The following is a 20,765-nucleotide window of genomic DNA, read 5'->3' as shown; positions in this document are numbered from 1 at the left end:
TCACATCCTCAGCACCGCGCTCAAAGCGAGCTGAAGCGTTTGGAGTCGACGTCTGTCCGTTTTTTGGTTTTTAGAGGAATTTGTGACACTTGTTGAGAAGCTTGTTGTTGTTGCACTGAATGAAGGGAGGAAGAGGAGGGAAAGAGGGAGAGGAAGAGGAGAAGAGCTGTAAATGTCAGCTAGATGCAGTATAGAGGCTGTCACACTGTGCTGAGACAAAAAGGGTGCACATTAGGTAAATAACATCTTTTTAGTTTTTCTTTCTTTGGCTTCTTGGGAGCAGGAGAACAACTACACAAGAAGGAACCCTCTCAAAAATCATACACTTTTAAAAATACACCAGTTCACAGTCAGTATAGAAGAAATAAACCATTTTCACTAACAGAAAATTCATCCAGTCATTTTTTTTTTTTTTTTAAATTTCCCGCATTGATTAGCAATAACTTGAAAAATACACAGTATGTATATTATGCATATCTTGTCATTTTTTCCTTCACAATTCACAATGATTGGTGAATCTAAATTGCCACTGAGTGTGTGAATGTGTGTGTTCGATTGTGTTTCCCTTTGATAGACTGGTGACCTGGCTGTCTGACGTTGTAGCTACTCGTCCCCTCGCCCTGTGTCAGCTATTTGACCCCCGGGACCCTGCATGGATAATCGGTTTAGTTTTTCAGTGTGAAAACACTAGATACACAAAACCTGCTGAGCATTAACCTGTAGTTTGGACTTGGGACACTGCAGAAGTCTTTTTTCCACCGATGAACCGATAACTGATAACTTCCTGCTTCTCATAACCAATGCCAATACAGATTATACACACCTGAGGTTAAGAAAGGCTAAGATGTAGTGAGTAACAGTACAGCTCTGCCTCTGACTTGACCAAATTATATAAATGACATCACTGCTGTTGTAATCACAACAAACAGCACAGCTATGATATGCTATGATATCTTCAAAAATCTAAATTTATAATTGTTTCAAATCAACTCAGCGGGAAAAAGCACTAAATGTGAGCAAAATCAAGGCAATGTTGGCTAATTCTAATCGGCTCTAGTGATGTCATTATCAGACTTAAATGTGTATTTGCCGATAATTATCAGCCAATATCGGACCGATAATTATCTGTAGCGATAGTTATCGTACTTTGTGAGGATGCTCGCTGGCTTTAAATTACAGAAAAAGGATATAACCCACTCTGTAGAGACTCTGGACCTTGACAGGTAGAAAATGTCTGCAGAGATGTGTGAATTCATTATTGAGGATACCTGCAGAGGGACCTTGAAAAACATTCTCTCATCTCCTCCCGGGACAGAGCGTTTTGTTTTGCTGGCGAATAGACGATAAGAGCCGGGCCGTGCGTTATCCAGGGGGATTCGCCGGCTACAGACCATCAGTATCTGGATCAGCTCTGTTTTTTTGAGGCTCGGTGCTGCTGTCTTGTATCTTCCTCCTCTCAGAAACTGCTCCCTCTTTGCCCGCAGATACAAGAAAGAGAGCGTGTTCACAGAAACACACACAAACAACACCCAGTGGGTTTTTTGTTATTGGCTGTTTCTCAGCGTAATGATGCCAGCGTTGCTACGATCCCATCACTCGGAGTCATGGGCTTTTCTCTCGGGGCGAAGAACAGTAAACACACAGTGTGAAACTCGTCTTTTTTTTTGTTTTGTTTTTTCCTCTGACCATTTCCTCCTTTCCTCTCCTGCCTCTTCCTCAGTCTTGTCTCTCACTTTCCTCCCCTGGTCTTTACTTTCAACTTTTTCATTTCCTTTGTTCTTCCTCATCTGTTACTTGTGGATCTGCTCTGTACCAAGTTGGGCTGCAACTAACGATTATTTTCATTATCGATTAATCTGCCGAGTAGTTAAACTATTTATCCATTTGTTGTTTGGTCAATAAAATGGCAAAAAATATTGAAAAATGTCAATCAGCGTTTCCCCAAACCACACAATGACATTCTCAAATGTCTTGTCTTGTCCACAAACCAAAGAGATATTCATTTTATTGTCATGAAGGAACAAAGAAACCAGAAATATTCACATTTAAGAGAAGAAGCTGAGATCAAAGAATTTGGACCTTTTTTTTCTTAAAAAAAACTACCCAAACCGATTATTTGATTATCAAAATAGTTGACGATTCATTTAATAATCGATTATTGTGCGATTAATCGATTTATTGTTGCAGCTCTAGTACCAAGTCAGTTTAAGATCCAAGATGGATCAATATAGCAGTTTGCATATTTTGTGGCGATGCTCTGGTGTGTGGAGAAGAAAGACGAGGGAATAACAGGGGAGATGGGAGGTTGTGTACTTCTGCACGTCTAAAACTTTCATTCACATTTACCTCATCTTTCCAGAAAACAGCCCATCACAACTCTTCCTAAACACCACAGGGAAAATAAAACCTCTCAGTCGTGCAGAGTGGAGGGATTTTCTCAGATCTGTTGACTCTACAAATGAGCGTGGAGCCCCAGTGATGACAAGCTGCTGCTGCTGCTGCTGCTGCTGCTGCTACACTACCTGATGTTATTGACACCTCTCTCTGCTGAGGGACTTCTCGTTCTGCTCATCCTGCCAATTCAGCAGAAAAACTCTCCATGACTCAGCTAAAACTCTGGCAGCGCTGACGACGTGGTCAATCTGTTGGCAGGATGGTGTCTGACACAGAGGTGGAGCGTTTTTTTTCTTGTTTTTTTTCAGCTTTTACTTCTGTACATCCTCATCATGTGCTGTGCAGAAGTGGAGCCGTTTGGCACCTGTATTTTTAATGATCCTGGTTTGTGAGAGAAAGTAAATCTAATGTGATTTATCTGTGACAACTGCAATACGTGTGGCCTCAATAGAGAGTTGTTTACCCACGTAAAAACATTAGAATAAAAACTAATCATTAGGGAGACGCCCGTATAGACTAAATATAACGGTGGAAGCCGAGTACAAAAACAAAATTAGAGTATTTTTTATTGCACTACTCTGAAGCAGTTGAAAAAGTTATTTTTATTTCTGCAGGAGACTAAAGATAGAAATAATCGTGAAGAAGCCAAATGTTCCCAAACATTCAGAAATTAAATCATTTTCATAACCGCTGCAGTAGAAATATGACCTCCATACATACATGTGTGTGTGACAGTGTTAAAGTTGAGTGTTAAACTATGCACACACATACACATAGCAAGGTATTATGGGAAACTTCGTGGTTGCATGAGGTTTGCACGCGACCTCCGATTGTTGTGGCTTTCGAGAAAGTTGCTTCGGGTTAGTGTGGGCTCAGAGACGAGCAAACAAACCAAAAAAAACAAAACAACAACCACGTGAAACCGTCTCTTTTGTCCTGCTGCTCGGTTCTGCCGTCTTCTTCTCAGCATCTTAGTTTCATTTGATTGAGGGGATGTATTACACTGCAGGAATGTCCTCAGACATCCGATCCTCTCAGACGGAGAGGAAAGACAGTTCTGACCAATGGCCAGAACTAAAGGGCCCGGCTGTGGACGGTGCCAGACAAGGGAGAAAAAAACAAGTGTATTAAAAAAGCCAGAGCCAAGCTGAGCAACATGCCCGAATCTGTGGTGAAAATCTAACAAAGACAAAAAAAAACATAAGTCTTCATGACCAACTTTGGAAACACTGTTGTGAATGAGCAGCTCAGAGGTGATGGTGTAGTTTCCATCATGTCTCTGAGGTTTTTTATGCTCCAGATTTATTGGAAATCAATTTTTTGGTGAATATTTTGGCAGAAATGTGATGTTTCATTAAACACCTGTTTAATTTTTCAAGACTGAACTTCAGCAGCAGCAGCAGCAGGAGTAGCAGTGAGTGGTGGACACATCCATCAGGTTTCAGAGGGGCTCATGCTGATACTGTATGTGAGGGAACGAGGCAGCTGTCAATCAATTATTATTCAGCGTCTCTGAAAGCAAATAACCACAGCGTTTGGACACAACACAATGGAGGAAAGTGACGTTTGTATTCGTTAAAAGTTGTGTTTCTGTTCATGAAAAGCCAGAAAGCATCAGGCCCCGCAGCCTCCTCCTTGTCCCTGTGTGATCTGCAGCGCAGCTCGGACACAATGGAGGCGAAACAACATGCAGATGAAGATCTTTTATTTGTAGTGGTGAAGCAGAGCTGAGCTGAGCTGAGCTGAGCCAGGTTTCCTCACCGTCTGTAATTAGTTTTCATACGAGCCCGAGGGGAAGTCTGACGAAGATGAGACTAATTAGAATCAAGTGAGAGACGCAGCTTCTTCTTCTTTTTCTTCTCCTCGTCTGAGGGAGGTTGAGTCAAGGGCGACTGGTTGATGAGTCGAGGCTTCGTATTAACAACAACAACAACAACAACAACAGCAACACAAACCTGTTTACTTACATATGAAGCAGGAAGAGAGATCTATCTATCTATCTATCTATCTATCTATCTATCTATCTATCTATCTATCTATCTATCTATCTATCTATCTATCTATCTATCTATCTATCTATCTATCTATCTATCTATCTATCTATCTATCTATCTATCTATCTATCTATCTATCTATCTATCTATCTATCTATCTATCTATCTATCTATCTATCTGCCATTCTATCGATCTTTCTATCTATCTATCTATCGATCATTCTATTGTTCTATCGATCTTTCTATCATTCTATCTATCAATCCATTGATCTTTCTATTGTTCTGCCTATCGTTCTATCGTTCTGTCTATCATTCTGTACAGTTCTATCTATCTATCTATTGTTCTATCTATCGTTCTATCTATCTATCGTTCTATCATCTGTCATTCTATCTATTTATCTATCTTTCTATCTATCGACCCATCGATCTTTCTATCTACCTATATCGTTCTGTCTATCTATCATTCTTTGTATAGTTCTCTCTATCCTTTCCTCTCTAACCCTAACCCTATTGTTCTATCTATCTATCTATCGATCTATCTATCTATCTCATTCTTTGTATAGTTCTCTCTATCCTTTCCTCCCTAACCCTAACCCTATTCTATCTATCTATTGATCTATCGATCTATTGATCTCCTTCTGGATCAGATCAGTTAGACAGATAAACTGCAGAGATAGATGCTGTGAAACACACAGTTACCCCCCCTCCCTCCCCAACACACAGTTACCCCCCCTCCCTCCCCAACACACACACAGTTACACACACGCACAACTGATTAAGGTGACAAACTGTCAGCAGGATGAAACGGTGCAGAAGAAAATGTCTCAAAGTGTGTTTTTTGCTTTTTTTTATTCCATCACTGATCTAAAACGGTGTCGGCCAAAGACTCGGTGGCTGTGTAAATCTGCGGAGAGCTCTTTAAAGCCTGCGTCTGTTTGTCTGTTGTACACGTTCCTACAGTCTAGGTTTAAAAAGCCTTTGTGTTGCTACAGGCTGAGTTACTCACCACAATACCCTCACCTCACCTGAGGAACAGCAGCACCTGCATTTCACTACATGATCCACTCTCTGAGCAGCGGTAAAGACGCTGGAGGAGATCAACAAATGGCCTCGAGTCACAACTGAATTATCTAACCTGTCAGTTAAATCTAAATGTTTTCTTCCTTGAGCTGCATCTTAACTTTTTAGGCGTGTTTTAGAAATTGACTCTAGATGGAAGAATTCAAACATAAATCTCGATGAAAATGTCATGTCATGCAACAGTTTGCATCTCATTCATTCAAGTAGATTTTGTTCCTTGGTTTAAAGAGACTCGTTGATCAGAAGCTTCTTTTTTTTCTGTGGCTTTGAATTGGAAAATAATAAGATATATCTGAAAGTCTCTGTCTTTTTCTCTTTCACACTGACTTCATGATCCACTCTGCTTCATCCTGGTGTGTGAGTCAAACAGACTTTCTGATAACAGACTGAGTGAATAATGTAACTAATAAATCAAATAACGATGGTGCTTTTCCAAAACACTTTCAAAAATAATGATCATTGGTAAAATAGCTACAGTGTAGGAGCAACTGCAATATGGAACATGATAGTAACTAAAAGTAAGAAAAAACCTGTCATCTAAATAATGAACCATGATCACATGGAAATTATGAACAAAGTTTCCCTCAAACTTGTGATTTATGCAGTTGTCATCACTCAAATCTTAGAGTCAGAGCTGCTGGCGAAACCAACTTAAACCTTTGAGCTGAATTAGTCCAAACAAACACATTTAAAAACTTAAAGCAATAGTTCACCAAAAAATGAAATTGAGTCATTATTGACTCACCCTAATGCTGATGAATACTCCGAAGTAGTTTTTTATTCCTCAAAGTGCATCTGGAGACCCGGGAGGCTGGTTCGTAGTCCAACGAAAACTTTATATGAGATATATGAGTCTTATATGAGTCAATAGCACCCGACACAAAAAGGTCCATAAAACTACACAAAAACCCTCTAATATTCCTCCTTACTGCTCGTCCGCTGCAATCCAAGTGTCCTGAAGGGATATAGTCCAGAGTTTACTAGAAACAACGTCATTTAGGACATTTTTACAGCCTAAACAGTCCTGTATTGCGCTCTAACATTGGGACTGTTTAGGCTGTAAAAATGTCCTAAATGACGTTGTTTCTAGTAAACTCTGGACTATATCCCTTCAGGACACTTGGATTGCAGCGGACGAGCAGTATGGAGGAATATTAGAGGGTTTTTGTGTAGTTTTATGGACCATTATGTCAGGCCCTAGTGACTCTCATATAAGGATTTCGTTGGACTACGAACCACCCTCCCGGGTCTCCAGCACTTTGAGGAATAAAAAACTATGGAGTATTCATCAGTATGAGGGTGAGTCAATGACTGAATTTCATTTTTTTGGTGAACTATTCCTTTAATATTCAAATTTAAGGAAAACAAACTCTTCAAAACTCGTAGATGTGATTCTCCGCCATTGTCTCCACCAGTGAAAAGACGTGACCCACAGCTGAACCTAAACGTCGACCTCTGCTTGTATGTTTTTTCCTGCAGAGCGTCACTAGAGGGGGGGTAGGGGGGGTAGGGGGGTAGCGGGGTTCGGATTTGCATTTTTAAGTGTTTGGGAAATTGTTAAGTGTTGGCATTTTTTGTTTGAGCCTGAATAAAGAGCGTGAGGCTCAGCGGCAGCACACCTGTTGTTTTTTTTAAAGCCCATAAAGTTAAATGGTCCTGGCCGCCGCCGCCATCTTGTCGACTGGTTCGAACACGGTTGGATCGTAACCCTTCAACAGGCTGCTTGATTTACTGAGATAAAATGATAATCACCACCCCCCCCCCTTTAACAAATTTGAGCAGGACCCCTTCACCTCGTCGTAGTGGCGTCTCCATGAGAAGTTTGCCCACATACACTTTTTTTTTACAACCCAACCATCCCTCCCTCTCCGCTCCCATCATCCCGCTCATTGTCATGGTAATGGGCTCCGTCGTGCGTGACCAAAACGGTCAACTTAATTGATGAAAAAGAGATCAGTTAAAGGGAGAGGAGGGGGTTGGTGGTGGTGGTGGTGGTGGTGGGGGGGTTGCATATATCAGACGTTTTTCATTCACCAAAGGGCTTAAAGAATACATTATGGCACTTGAACACACTTGAGGACTTGACACTGGGGCTTCGCTGTGTCGCTGTAATGTGCCATCAGGTTGCCTGGCCAGGACTCGACGTGCAGAAGTACCGGCTCGCCTCTGGCTGCTCCGTCAGGGACCCGCACACTCAAACACGCACAAGCGTCGTCGCACAGTGATGGTTTCATCTGCGTTGCACCTGCCAATCGGAGACGTGTTTGTACACAGTCCTCTTCTCATGTCGGGCCATGAGGTGTGGGACACGGAGACGCTGAGGCAGATGTAGGATGGGGAGATGTGAAATAGTTTGAAATAGTTTGATTGAGACACCAGAAAGCTCTGGTAAAAAAAAAAAGTTGCTGCTAATTTCTCTATTTATTTACATCTAATTTAAAAACATATAACAAAACAATGCATATACACACACACACAACATAAAGACATTTGCCAGGAATTACAGACTACTGACATAAACATAGTAAACTCACTGTGTCAGCATTTCACCAAGGGGATTTGGTTTTCTACAGTACCAACTAAACTAAAATTCATAATATTCATATACTGGCTGCAGTGTTTCCCCCAGAAAATTTGTTAGTTAAGGTGGTGTCTGTCCTGTTGGCGGTGGCGGCGGATATCGCTACTTTTTTTTTTTTTACGGCGTTTGTTTAGGCGGCAGTTCTTTGTTGTTAAGGCGGCCGCCTTAACAGGAAAGCGCTGCGGGAAACCCTGCGCTGCATCAATTACAGTCATTCTTGAAGTGCATTTCTCACATTGAAGTGTTTTTTAATGAGTGTCCAAGGTCCATCTAGACCAGGGGTCACACAGAGCGTAATTTGATGATCTCAAGTGGGCCGGACCAGTGAAATAATAGCATAATAATAACCTATAAATAAGGAGAACTCTAAATATACCCGTTGTTTTACTTCTTTTACAAAACATGTTATGAGCAACCTGAATTTTCTTGAGAAAGATTCTTGCAATTTCCACAACATTATGCCTCCTCTGGGCCGTATGTTTGACATCCCTGATCTATAGACCGTCTCGGTACAGATCCTGTTGTGCTGAAGCTGCTTGTTGTTCCATCGTTATTAATTCTATAAAGGTCTTTAGCCAATTGTTTAAACAAAAACAATTGGGTTTCCGTACTCTCCGGTTCATGAGTATAATCCTCTTCACAATTCACAATTTCTCTATTTATGATGGAAAGTTGGAGTTTGAGATAAAGATAATCTAACACAATTTTCTCCGTAAGTAACTGTGGTCCCTGTGTGCCATGTTGAGAGGTTGACAGAAACTGGCAGACAGAAAGATTTCCCTGAAGAGCAGCGTGTCTGTATTTTGTGGGTTTGGTGTTGCTGAGGTTGAATTTCATTTTGTGTGTCATTGCTCATTGTGTGATGAACTGTTAAAACCTGAAATCTATTTGAACAAAGTTTCTAGACCAAGTATGGCAACAAAGATGGAGAACACTCGGTCCGATTTGTAATGGTAATTTAATGTTCTTCTGAATTATAAGTCGCCCTGTGGCCCTCCTGATTATTGCTGTTGAATAGTGTCTCATAATAAGCACTTAGGGGAAGGGCACTTGAATGCAGCATTAAATCAATCATTCAATTAGTCAATAAGTCATTCATATAAAGGATGATGTGACTTTTCTTCCTCCCTCAGGTGTTTCAGTTTCACCTGGAAGAACAGACTCTGACTGAAAACAAGCTGCATTTCAGGCAGGAGCGAGACAAACCGCTACAATACCAGCATTGTGTCGCTTGTTAGAAACTACTAAAAATTATCTCAAATTATGAGTCATGAGGAAATATGAGAGCAAATATGAAATACTAAGAAGCTAAAGTGCTCACATTTGCCTCTTTAAACATCCGTCTTATTGACTGTTACCATCAGCAAATACAGTTTGCAAAACCCCATTCGAGCACCATGATCATCTAGTACGGTCAGGCTCTGTTTACATCCAGGCTGCCAGCAGTGGTGGACAGGTGCTGCGTCGTCCTGTGGAGAGGCAGGTGTGTGTGTGTGTGTGTGTGTGTGTGTGTAGGCTTAGGCTGGCAGCTCATCTTTCTACTGCGAGGGTAGAGTTTCGACAAAAGGCCTCTGCCAACTGCAAGAAAGAGACAAAACCCGGGGAGAGTGATGGTCGCCCTGTTGAATGGAGCAGCAGACCCCCGCCGCCGGTAAACAGCTCCATGCAGCCGCCGGCTCGAGGCCTCTCCACTGTTCATCAAACGCTAATGTTAAAGCACTCAACTATTGTTTGTTTGATAACACAAAACCCCCTATTCTTCGTCGAGAAATGGGAGAAAATAGGATTGAACACGGATAAGATAGAAAATGATGAAACCAACTGATAATATTGGATGTGTCATGTTTTATTCAGTGTAATTGTCCTGTTTCGCTCTAATTTGAATAAATGTATTTTAAAGCCGTTTTTAGTTCTGGATGATAAACTGTCGTTCAATAAAGAAAGATGAAATATTAGAGTCATATTTTAGTCATGAGAGCAAAAATTATGTTATTTGTATCAAGGATGTTGTGTAAAAAGGGCCAGTTCACCCAAACCACCAAAAGTAAAACATGTTATCTCAAGCATCTCAAGCAGTACATAAAGATTTTGATATTCTGTAAACTGAGATGTATGAAATGTTAAGATTTCTGCCAGTACAAATTAGGTGAGTGAAATTTTACTCCTGACATTAGAAACACCACCAGACAGATGAGCCACAATGTGAACACACAGACGATTCAACATTCGCCTCAGGAGATGCTTTTAGCCTGACCTTGTTATTTTGTTTATTGATTTTCTGTTAGAAATATTGCAGAAAAACATTTGTGTGTGTATCCTGTCTCATGGAAAAAAAAAAAAAGGTACTAATTTGTACCTGCTCAACTACCGGTAATTGTTGAGTTTAGTAAGTTAAAAGAAAAAATTGGAAACAGGAGGGAAGAAAAAAATCTAAAACTGAGTTGAAAGGTTGAAAAACAGAACATTTTCTGTTTTTCGACTAATTGGATCATCAGTCTGCTTCTTTCAGGTCTAGACTGCACACTGGACTGAATGAAGGCGATGTTTTGGGCATTAGTAGATCTTAAAATTGGGACAAATAAGGTTTTGTTTACTCTCCATTAAAGTTTTTTTTTTGGGAGCTTTTTTCATCCTGTCGTCCGGATGCCCAGGAGACCGTCGCCGTCTCGATGCCTCAGTGGTTCGGCTCTCTGGCTGTTTGCTGTTTTCTGTCTGTCTGGTCTCGTATCTTCAAAACAACCGAGCCGAGCCGCTCAGTTCGCCTCTCCGGTCTGTCTCTGTTTTGTATTCGCAAACAGTGTGAGTGTGTGTGTGAGTGTGTGTGTGCTGAGTGACCCTTCCTTGGCATTCCTGCCATTCCCCTGGTACCTGGGAGCTGCTGTGTTCTCCTGCGACGCGGTTATTTTTAGGTGCTGAGAGGCAGCTGTCTGTGTCTCCGTCTGTGTCTCCGTCTGCGACCGACAGGCCGGCCGTCTGCTCGCTGACCAATGTGGAGTAAAAGGCTCAAGAAGCGTCACGGGCCGCCACAACAAAACAAACAAACAAAAAATAAAAAACGCTGTTTCAGTCCAGCTGTAAGAGCCATAATTTATGGATGAATGAAAGCTAAATTAAATAGTTTCATAAGTTTTGAATTTCATAGTTTGTATTTTTAGGCTATGCATTATATATGTAGAGTGCTCCTTTGAAGAGGAACTATGCAGGATCTGTAGCAACTATGCTACATTTTTACCTTAATTAAACAGCTTTGGAGTAATTGTGATGGTTTAATAAATGGTTTAACTTGTTACAGAAAGAATGGAGGCTCTCTGACTTCCATGTGCATGTCTCTTATTGCGTCTCTTGGCTGAAAACCATCTTTGCCGACCTGGTGTCCCAGCTCTCGTCTCTGTGACACAGCAACAACAAATGCACTCCGTAACCCGTAATCTCTTGTTTATGACGGATTAAACTACACAAATATATACATGTCGTAACGTTATCTACCGCTCTATTGATCGCTTTCTCGCCGGCTTCGTTGTAAACAAATGCACATGGCCAGGAGGAGGGTTAGCAAAACAGCAGAAAAGTGACCTGACTTGCATAGTTTCCCTTTAATTTAAAGTCCCACTCCCGCGACCCTTTTCGGCCATTTTAAAACCAGCTCATTAGCCATGCACATTAGCAATGTACCTCTGGGGGGTGGGCGGAGACTGCGCTGCTCTGCACCCGCCCAGCCACCTCCTCGCACCCCACCCCCCCGCTTGCTGACAGCTGGACATTGTACAATTACAGTTTGAGTCTGCCATTGGTTCACAGCAGTTTGAAGGCAGAAAAACTCTGAAATGCAATTTTGCACTTCCTTCTCTGCTGATAAGTGCTCTAACACAAGAAAAATGCCACAGGAACATGTGAAAAGCTCAGAAAACACGATTTTCACGGGAGTGGTTTAAATGACGTCACAGGATGGCTAAAGTGTTTAGGTGAGAGCTGTGACGAGAAAGGGAGCGCATATGTAGTTTTTCTACAGAATGATGGATGCAATAACATTTTCTTTTAGTAAACTATTATTTTTTTAAACGGATACATCTCTTTTTTCATTCTCGTGAGAACACCCACCTTTCCTGCATCTCATGTGGCTGTGACACCCTGAAGGAAAGTCACAATATACCAGCACGTCTTTGGATTATTATTATCGAGGCTGAGGCTCAGACTGGTGTTTTTGGTTTTCAGTGATGTGTGTGTGTGTGTGTGTGTGTGTGTGTGTTTGTGTGTGTGCTGTGGTTGACATCTCTCTCCTCCTCTTCCTCTCTGCAGCAACCAACTCTGTGGGTTCCTCCTCAGCAGTGAGCGATATCCTGAGTCATGTTGGCCCTGAGATTTTCATGCTCAACAAATGAGCAGCAAACAGGGAGATTTTGATGCAGCAGCAGCAGCAGCAGTGAAATAACAGGGAAAAAAACTGATCTGTTGAATATTCGTCACTCTAAATGTCACCACAGCTCTTTGTTGAGCCAAAAGCAGCAAAATGCCAAATGCTTCAAACAAATGAATAAGAGATAAATGAGTGTCTGTGGTGTTGTTGTTTCCCACTGTGTCAGTTAAAATGCTCGGTGTTGCCAAGCAGGAGCAGTGACGCTGAATAAATACAACCGCCTCCATCAACACTGAAAAAAAAAAACACTGTAAATATTTAAACCCATCGAAATTGAGAGGATCTGAAAGTAAGCACCCGTCACACAGCTCAGAGAAAAAACAGTCTGATATCTGAACAGAACATGTCATTGATAAATCAATTAACCAATAATTAATATTTATGTGTGGCCCTCACTGTCAAAACACACCCTCACATCACGATGAAGCAGATTACTAGAGGATTTGTGGATGAATAAAAACAAAGGATGTTTGTTTTTCCTAAACTTTAAAATCTGTCTTGGATATTTAAAGTTATGGAGAAATAATAAAGGAATATCGCAATAATAGGCGATATTTAAAATATTAAAGAAAAACAGAACTGGCCTATATGCTCAGTCATGATCTTTTTTTATCTTTAAGTCGTACTTAAAGGAATAGTTCACCAAAAAATGAAATTCAGTCAGTAGCGCCCGACACAAAAAGGTCCATAAAACTACACAAAAACCTTGTAATATTCCTCTACACTGCTCGTCCGCTGCAATCCAAGTGTCCTCAAGGGATATAATCCAGAGTTTACTCGAAACGACGCCTTTTAGGACATTTTTAAAGCCTAAACAGTCCTGTATTGCACTCTGACGTTCATGTGCGTGAACGTCAGAGTGCGCCCCAGGCAATTTCAATGCAGGGTGAGCACAAGGGTGAGTCAATAATGACTGAATTTCATTTTCTGGTGAACTATTTCTTTAAGGAAATATGACTCCTATGAAGTCAGTAGAATATGACACCAGCACGTGTTCCAGTAATCTGTCATCAAATGATTGATCCCAAGTCTAAACAGAGTTTAAAGCAGTTTTTTTTATTTATTTTTTTTGTTTGTTGGATTTTCTTCAACACAGAAATGCCAAAAAATGTTGTTCATAACAAGTTGTGTTGTTGTGTCAAATGAGTCAGCAACAGGACATGTCTGCAAAGTGCAGTATGAATACATGAATAATGTCACAGAAAATGATTTAACTTAGTATCAACAGTTAATAAAATGTGCACACTGGTCACGAAATAATCATTAATCAGATTAATATCATCTCTGGAAAAGTCTCGAACATCAACCCTTCAGCTTGTTTTATTAAATCTGGCAGGAGAGCGTCTCTGGCTCATCTTATTATCTCCATTAACAATATGAAAAATGTCTCTGATCCATAAAGAATGAGAAGGAGATTTTCACCTCAGTTAAATCAGATGTCTGGCGCGGTTTATGGAGTTGCACTGAAGCATCACCTGACATCTTCATCTCCATCTCTGCTCCTCGTTTAGATACTAACAGACGGTGTGTGTGTGTGTGTTTATGCGTTCCTCTGCAGGGGGAGAAGAATGGCGGCTTTGACGTGCTCTACCACAACATGAAGCACGGCCAGCTGGCAACCAAGGAGCTCGCAGAGTTTGTCCGTGAGAGGTAAGGTCCCTGTGTATTTGTGAATCTGTGTGTGGGAGGTGTTTGGTGGGAGACGGGGGCTCGACTGGAGAAAAAAAAAAAAAAATCGACATTCTTGACTTGGCGCTTGGAAAGAAAGAAAGAAAGAAAGACGAGAGCCTGTGCCAAGGTTGGGTGAAATGCTCCGAGATTATAAATGCACCGTTTTTTTGAGAGCGGTGGTATCAAGGTGTTCATGATTTATGCTGCTTCAAAGACCCGTCAGCAGAATGCAGATCGTGCAGAGGAGCAAGTTTAACAAGCCCGTCTTTGTTACCGCCGCTTCAGTGGGTCGACCTCTGACACCTGTCCTCACTGCCGTGCTACTTTTTTTTTTTTTTTTTGAAGTGCACCTCATCTCTCAAACGCGTCTGAAGCTTCTTCTCAGTCAGTCAGGTCATGGTTATACAAGAAAAGAGTCGAATCGACTTCTTGGATCTCATCATCGCACATCACCTTGAACACGGCCGGTCGACTCCTACAGTAAAGACGAAGTGTGTGTATCTTTTATGCTCGTTTGCCACAAATACTCCTTCTTTTAATGAGTTCCTTCACTTCAGCTGACTGCTCATCCATTTGAGCCGTAATGAGACTCCGTGAAGCTTTAGATTTCTACACATGTTGAAGCCCCGACCTTCAGTGAAAGAGATAAGAGATGAAAGAGCGTGTGAGGTGAAGCTGCCGTCTTAACATGACAGATTTACAGTAGTAACCAAGAGTTACCTACAACCTCCAGGAGTATGGAGGGAAGGAGTTCCCCACCATGACATGAAGGCATTTTATGCTCATCCTTCTGGTATATTTTCACACCAGTGCTATTTTGTCTGGTAAATCTGAACCCCGGTTGATTCCCATTTGTGTACGATTTGTTTTAGCAGGTAAGTGTTAAAAGAGTATTTCAGGTGTGGACTGAAATAAATGCGACGACCCTCTCTGGTCTGGTCCTGATTAAACTTTGGAGGAGAGGTCGGTTTCACAAAGATACTGTAGACTTAGTTAAACCTGAGTGGTCCTGACTTAGCCTAGGAGTAGAGTGTCCAATATTTTAATGTTAAAATGAGTCCATCTTTGTTTTTTGTTAAGTTAAGACTGTCTTAAAGGGATAGTTCAACATTTTGGCAAATTGGCCCATTGACATAATCGCTATAGTCATAGCAGTAGGTTCGTTACCTTTAATTGTCGGTGTAAGCTATTTTTAGAACGGAGGAGCGGAGCGTCAGGCTGCTCAGGGCTATGCTATGGAGGCTAACGGAATTTCTTGGTTTTCCTCATCAAACAACTCCAAAAGGCTGTCGTGGACAAGTTGTGAGCTGCACAATCACCACGCTAGGAGATAATAATGGAACGTTACGAGACGGAGCCGTTTTAGAGGTAAATTCATGCAAAACCGCTGATGCGCGTTGCGTTCAGGGACAGTTTTTCAGCAAGCAGTTTCTGTATTTACCTCAAAAAGGCTCAGTTTCGTAACATTCCATTATTATCTCATAGCATGGTGAATGTGCAGGTCACAACTTGTCCACGAAAGCGTTTTGGAGTTTTGGGATTTTGTATTTGATGAGTTTGATGAGGGAAACCAAGAAATTCCTTTAGCCTCCATAGCATAGCTCTGAGCAGCCTGACGCTCCGCTCCTCCGTTCTAAAAATAGCTTACACCGACAAATAAAGTTAACAAACCTACTGCTATGTCTATAGGGATTATGGCAATGGGCCAATTTGCCAAAATGTTGAACTATCCCTTTAACAGTAAGACCTCCTCTGGGCATCAGCCTTCTCTATAAAGGGCTCCTAGATGTGGAACTCACTACCGACCGAAATAAAACCCGAGACATTAGGACTGGTAATAAAAATGTTAAAGTCTGGCTGAAACAAAATCAGAGCTGTATGCATTTTTAATGGGTCATGACTTTATGTTATGATTTTAGATCTATTGTACATTTTATTGTAATAGTATGTACATTTGATCCCTTTTTCTTACTTTCTTTCTTTTACTGAAAGCCTAACTAGGGACGGGAGTTGGAAACTAGCATTAGCTATGATCTCTGTATGCAGAACATCAGTCACATTGACTTGTTTGTAAGGAGTGGAAGTGTTATTATGTTAACCTGCATTGTCCCTATCCAATAAACTAAATTAAATTAAACAAACTTCAGGAGTGACAAAGGTCCTGTTCTGGACTCTGGGTTCAATTTAGCAGCTCCGGCCTCGTCCCTGTTGGATTTACATGAGTTTACGCTCCAGCTATCTAAGAAATTATGTTTTCATCGTCGTTTAATCCTCTAATGTTAAAAATAAAAGATATGGTTCGAAAATACAAGAAGGTAAATAAGGTAAGAAGCCAAACAGTAAGACTAACCAGTTCTGCACTGAGATGCTTGGACTTGATCTCCATGGTTTCTACAGTGTGATGTCAGTGTCCAGTCATTAGTGATTTATGACGTTATAATTAAGTTTTTTTTCTTTTAAAGTTTATTTTTGGGCCTTTTTTTGCTTTTATTTGATAGTACAGTTGAGAGGGACAGGAAATGCTCAACCCACTGCGCCACACGTCGCCCCCGGACGTTATAATTAAGTTTGATCAGCAGTCACTGCCACTTTAGGCACTGTGACCTCGGTCCGTGACAGACAGGCGTAGCAACGGTAACTAGGTGAGTGGGTCAATTACCTAATTAAAAGCGTCTGCTCAAAGTGGGTAGTTTTGTTTATCGCTGTTTTTATTAAATGCTTCGTTCTCTAACTAACGAGTGATTATCGGTGGGTTAATTATGGAAAGTAAAGGAGAGTTCCCACAGGACGGAGGTGAACGCAGACCGGCGATATAATCCTGACAGTGATTCAGAGCGCCGGTGCACATTCCTCACGAGGGGGAAATTCACTTATCTGCTCAGACAGCAGCAGACAACAAAAACTCAGCAGCCAGGAAATGAAATAGAGGCACTGTGGGTGAAATGGCGTGTGATCCCACAGGATGGAGAAAGGGCAATTGTGCTGATAAATCTTCTCTTGTCTTTCTCTCGTTCTTCTTCCCTGAAAGGTCATTTTGATATAAGAGACTGAGAATCACCGAGTTAAATCTGCTCCTGCCCCGGTGCACATTCTCATCATGATACACTGCTGCCGCGACGCAGGAGACATGAAGAGCCGAAACTATTTAGGCAATTAATTCATCAAACATTTAGTGTATTAATTAACACGATAATAATTGTGAGAATTTGCTGCTAATCTTGTATGATCGGACCACTGGTCTGAGTTATTGTAAAGTATTGTATCACTGCTTTGAGACATAGACAAAACTGATCAGTGACTTAAAAAGGTGTTTAATAAATTCATAATGAGTTTATTTTTTATTTTCAGACTCAAGTCCGTTAGTTTGTCCACAGTATGGCACTGAAAGGCCAGATTCATAATGAAACTCCAGTTGGTTTCAGGTTTCTGGTGCTGGTTTCAGCCTCTCAAATCTAAATATTTGCTGCACATAAGATGAAAACATTTGCATGGAGAATATAATTATACACATGTCTCACTGTCCGTGTGGTTTGAAGTCAACGACACTATCCCAGCTCACAGAATCAGAAGAAATATGACTTAAATCAAAACATAAAGTTTATTTAACAATGTTTCTCCAAGTGATTTTTTTTTACAAAAAAGAAAAATCAATTCTTTGTGTGGGAAACTTTTGGTTTTGCTCTTTATTCTTCTGTCATCAGTACTTTTGGGTATTGACAAATTGGCTGAAAAAAATGTACAAAAACAAACAAACGAACAAAAATCCTCAACACAACTTCAGCATCAGTGCTGAACATCAACTGTTGTGAGTTTATGTCTCCGTCTGTCAGCGATTCGTTCTGTCTGTTCACCCTCGGGATGTTTGGACCGCTCTCTCTCTCTCTCTCTCTCTCTCTCTCTGTCCGTCTCTCTCTCTTTCTTCAGGGTTTACAGATGCTTATTAAAGTTTTATGCCCAGCCTCACAAAACAAGTCTATTCATCATTTAAATGTGGCCTATTGCAATATTTACCCAACACTGATGAAAATTAATCTTTACCTCCCTGCCTGCGGCGGCGGCGGCGGATCTGAGCTCCACACAGAGACCAGGACGTTCGATGAGGCCGTTAGAGGAGGAAGTAGCGCTGTGAGGAAGTGCGACTGGACTGGAGTACATTATGTTCACCACCACTCTAAAGGCCATTTAGAAAAATTTACTCTTTCAGGAGTTCACACAACGTTGGTCTTTCTGTCGTGTTTCTGCCAATGTATAACACACACACACACACACACACACACACACACACACACACACACACACACACACACACACTGCTGTTTGAAAAAATAAAGTTTAGAGCTGCAACCATCTGTCAATCAAAGGAATATCAGCCAGCGCGCCTGTTTTGGTAATCAATAATTGATAACGTCAGTCATCCTAAATGCCAAATATTTCCTGATTCCAACTTCTCAAATTTGACTATTTGTTACTTGGTTTTAATATATTTATGGGTGAAATAATAAATATGTATTTGTTTTGGACTGTGTGGGCTCTGCTGAACAGTTATTCTACTTCACAGACTGAACCATTTATTGAGAAAATAATCTGCCGATCAATAATCAATTATGAAAATAATAATTAGTTGCAGCTGGACTAAATGTACAACTTTGCTCTATTTCTTTTATGTACATGAACATGTACTTTTTTATAGATATAACAGTGTCTTGTAATCCCATGTGGTGCAGGTTAGATGTTCGGCTAAATTGAACTGAACTGAATTGAACTGAACTGAACTAGATTGAACTGAACTGTACAGTAGATCCACTATACAGGTTTATAATGGGGGAATCCAAGATGTTCAGGTTTCCTTTGAGCCCGTCTGCCAGTTATTTTGCTGATGTTTGTGTTTATTTTTTTGCAGAGCTGCCGTTGAGGAGACCTACTCCAAATCAATGAGCAAACTGGCCAAGATGGCGAGCAATGGAAGTCCACAGGGGTGAGTGAGAGCCGCCATGTAAACACAGCACAGTGCAGCAGCTTCCTCTCCCTCCCCCTCCTCCTGTACAGTAGAACAGATGATGTTGTTGTTTTAGTGTAATTATAGATGTAATGATCATATGGCCACACATGAGATATGAATGAGGACCATCTGCGTCACCAAATGTCCACATTTATGATTCAAATCATGCCCTCGTCACCATTTAGCCTATATGCTTCGATACATATGTTGTCTGTTTAATGGCACGGTTTCTCACTATAGATCGTGTATTGGATTCACTAGAGGCAAAGCAATCAAATCTGATAAAGTATTTTAATAAATCCTACTTGGAATCTGCTTGTTGTTTATTTAGTATTAACTAATTCTCATTGAACCAAATGTGGCTGCTGTGACGAACTTCTGTTTAACAACCTTAGTTTTAGACTTTGCAGTGTGTCCACTGTGTGACATGTGGTATTAAAAATAAATCTTGAATGAAGGAACAGTTTCAGCCCAGAAGTCTTTTCTTGAGCGTGTCTGATCATATATTTGTGTTCTAGGACGTTTGCTCCCATGTGGGACGTGTTCAGGGTGTCCTCAGACAAACTGGCTCTCTGCCACCTGGAGCTGATGAGGAAGATGAACGACCTCATCCGGGACATCAACAAGTACGGAGACGAGCAGGTCAAAATCCACCGCAAGGTGTGTATCTGTGCCGAGGAGAGATATGATGACACGAAAGACGAGGCGGGGCAATTTACATACGTTATCACATTATCATACACAGAGGTCATTCAGTGTGCTTAACAGAACTAGAAGAAACATGAAAACAGAAGTAAAAGCACAATAAGAAAACACGGTAACACTTTATACTAAGTACACTCTATTAAGCATTAGTTAAGCATTAATAAATACGGAAGTCTTCATTTATAACGCATGAATACTCATTAGTACGTAGTTTATAAATAAAGTTAGTGCTTATTGCCTTGCCTTGCCTTGCCTTGCCTTATCAGTGATGAGTAAAACATTTTTTACTGTGTTTATAAACTACATACTAATGAGTATTCATGTGTTATAAATGATTAATTCAGTATTTAATGCTTAACTAATGCTTAATAGTGTGTACTTATTATAAAGTGTTACCGAAAACACTATAAAAACAATATGAAAGTACAGATTACATAATGGTTATCTCATCATAAAAGCACATTAAAAATAGTGAGTCTATGTTTAAATGTGTGGGAATGTTTGCCAGGACATGTGCAAGAGCAATCTTACAACTCATATCCTCAATTATTTCTTAACATATTCTTTTTTTCTCATATAAATTACAGTAAAATGACATTATTATTTCTATCTTAATGTTTATTGTTATCTTTATCCACTTCATATTCTCCATTTTCTGCTGAGGGAACAACTGTAACTCAACCTAATTTCCCTCTGGGGGGTCGGTAAAGTATTCTGATCTTGATTTATAAAAACACAGATAATATCTCAGAGCAGTTTCTAAGCTTCTTTGAAAACTCAAAGTCACAGTTTGAGATATTGATATAACAGGAAACAAGCTTCTGTCTGTGCCTGTGTGTCTGTGTGTGTGTGTGTGTGTGTGTTTCTGTGAACTTGTATATTCCCTCATTACTTCACCACCGCATCGAGCCTCCGTCACCCTGATCT

General features: G+C 40.7%; 1 protein-coding gene across 1 annotated transcript in view; it reads left to right on the top strand.

Moving 5' to 3' along the window:
• The window catches only part of fcho1 (FCH and mu domain containing endocytic adaptor 1), a 70,531-nt gene that overhangs the window by 20,367 nt on the left and 29,399 nt on the right, over positions 1 to 20,765 (top strand). Inside the window, exons 3-5 of the mRNA XM_085774827.1 lie at positions 14,022 to 14,113; positions 19,035 to 19,109; positions 19,652 to 19,793. Coding sequence (XP_085630953.1) covers positions 14,022 to 14,113; positions 19,035 to 19,109; positions 19,652 to 19,793 — 309 coding nt within the window. The remainder of the gene's footprint in view (positions 1 to 14,021; positions 14,114 to 19,034; positions 19,110 to 19,651; positions 19,794 to 20,765) is intronic.

Source organism: Trachurus japonicus, chromosome 4 (genome assembly GCF_045865225.1).
Source record: "Trachurus japonicus isolate A0001 chromosome 4, Traja_1.0".
Lineage (NCBI taxonomy): Eukaryota > Metazoa > Chordata > Actinopteri > Carangiformes > Carangidae > Trachurus > Trachurus japonicus.
Note: the sequence above shows the minus strand (reverse complement) of the source record. Positions and strands in the feature narration are given on the sequence as shown.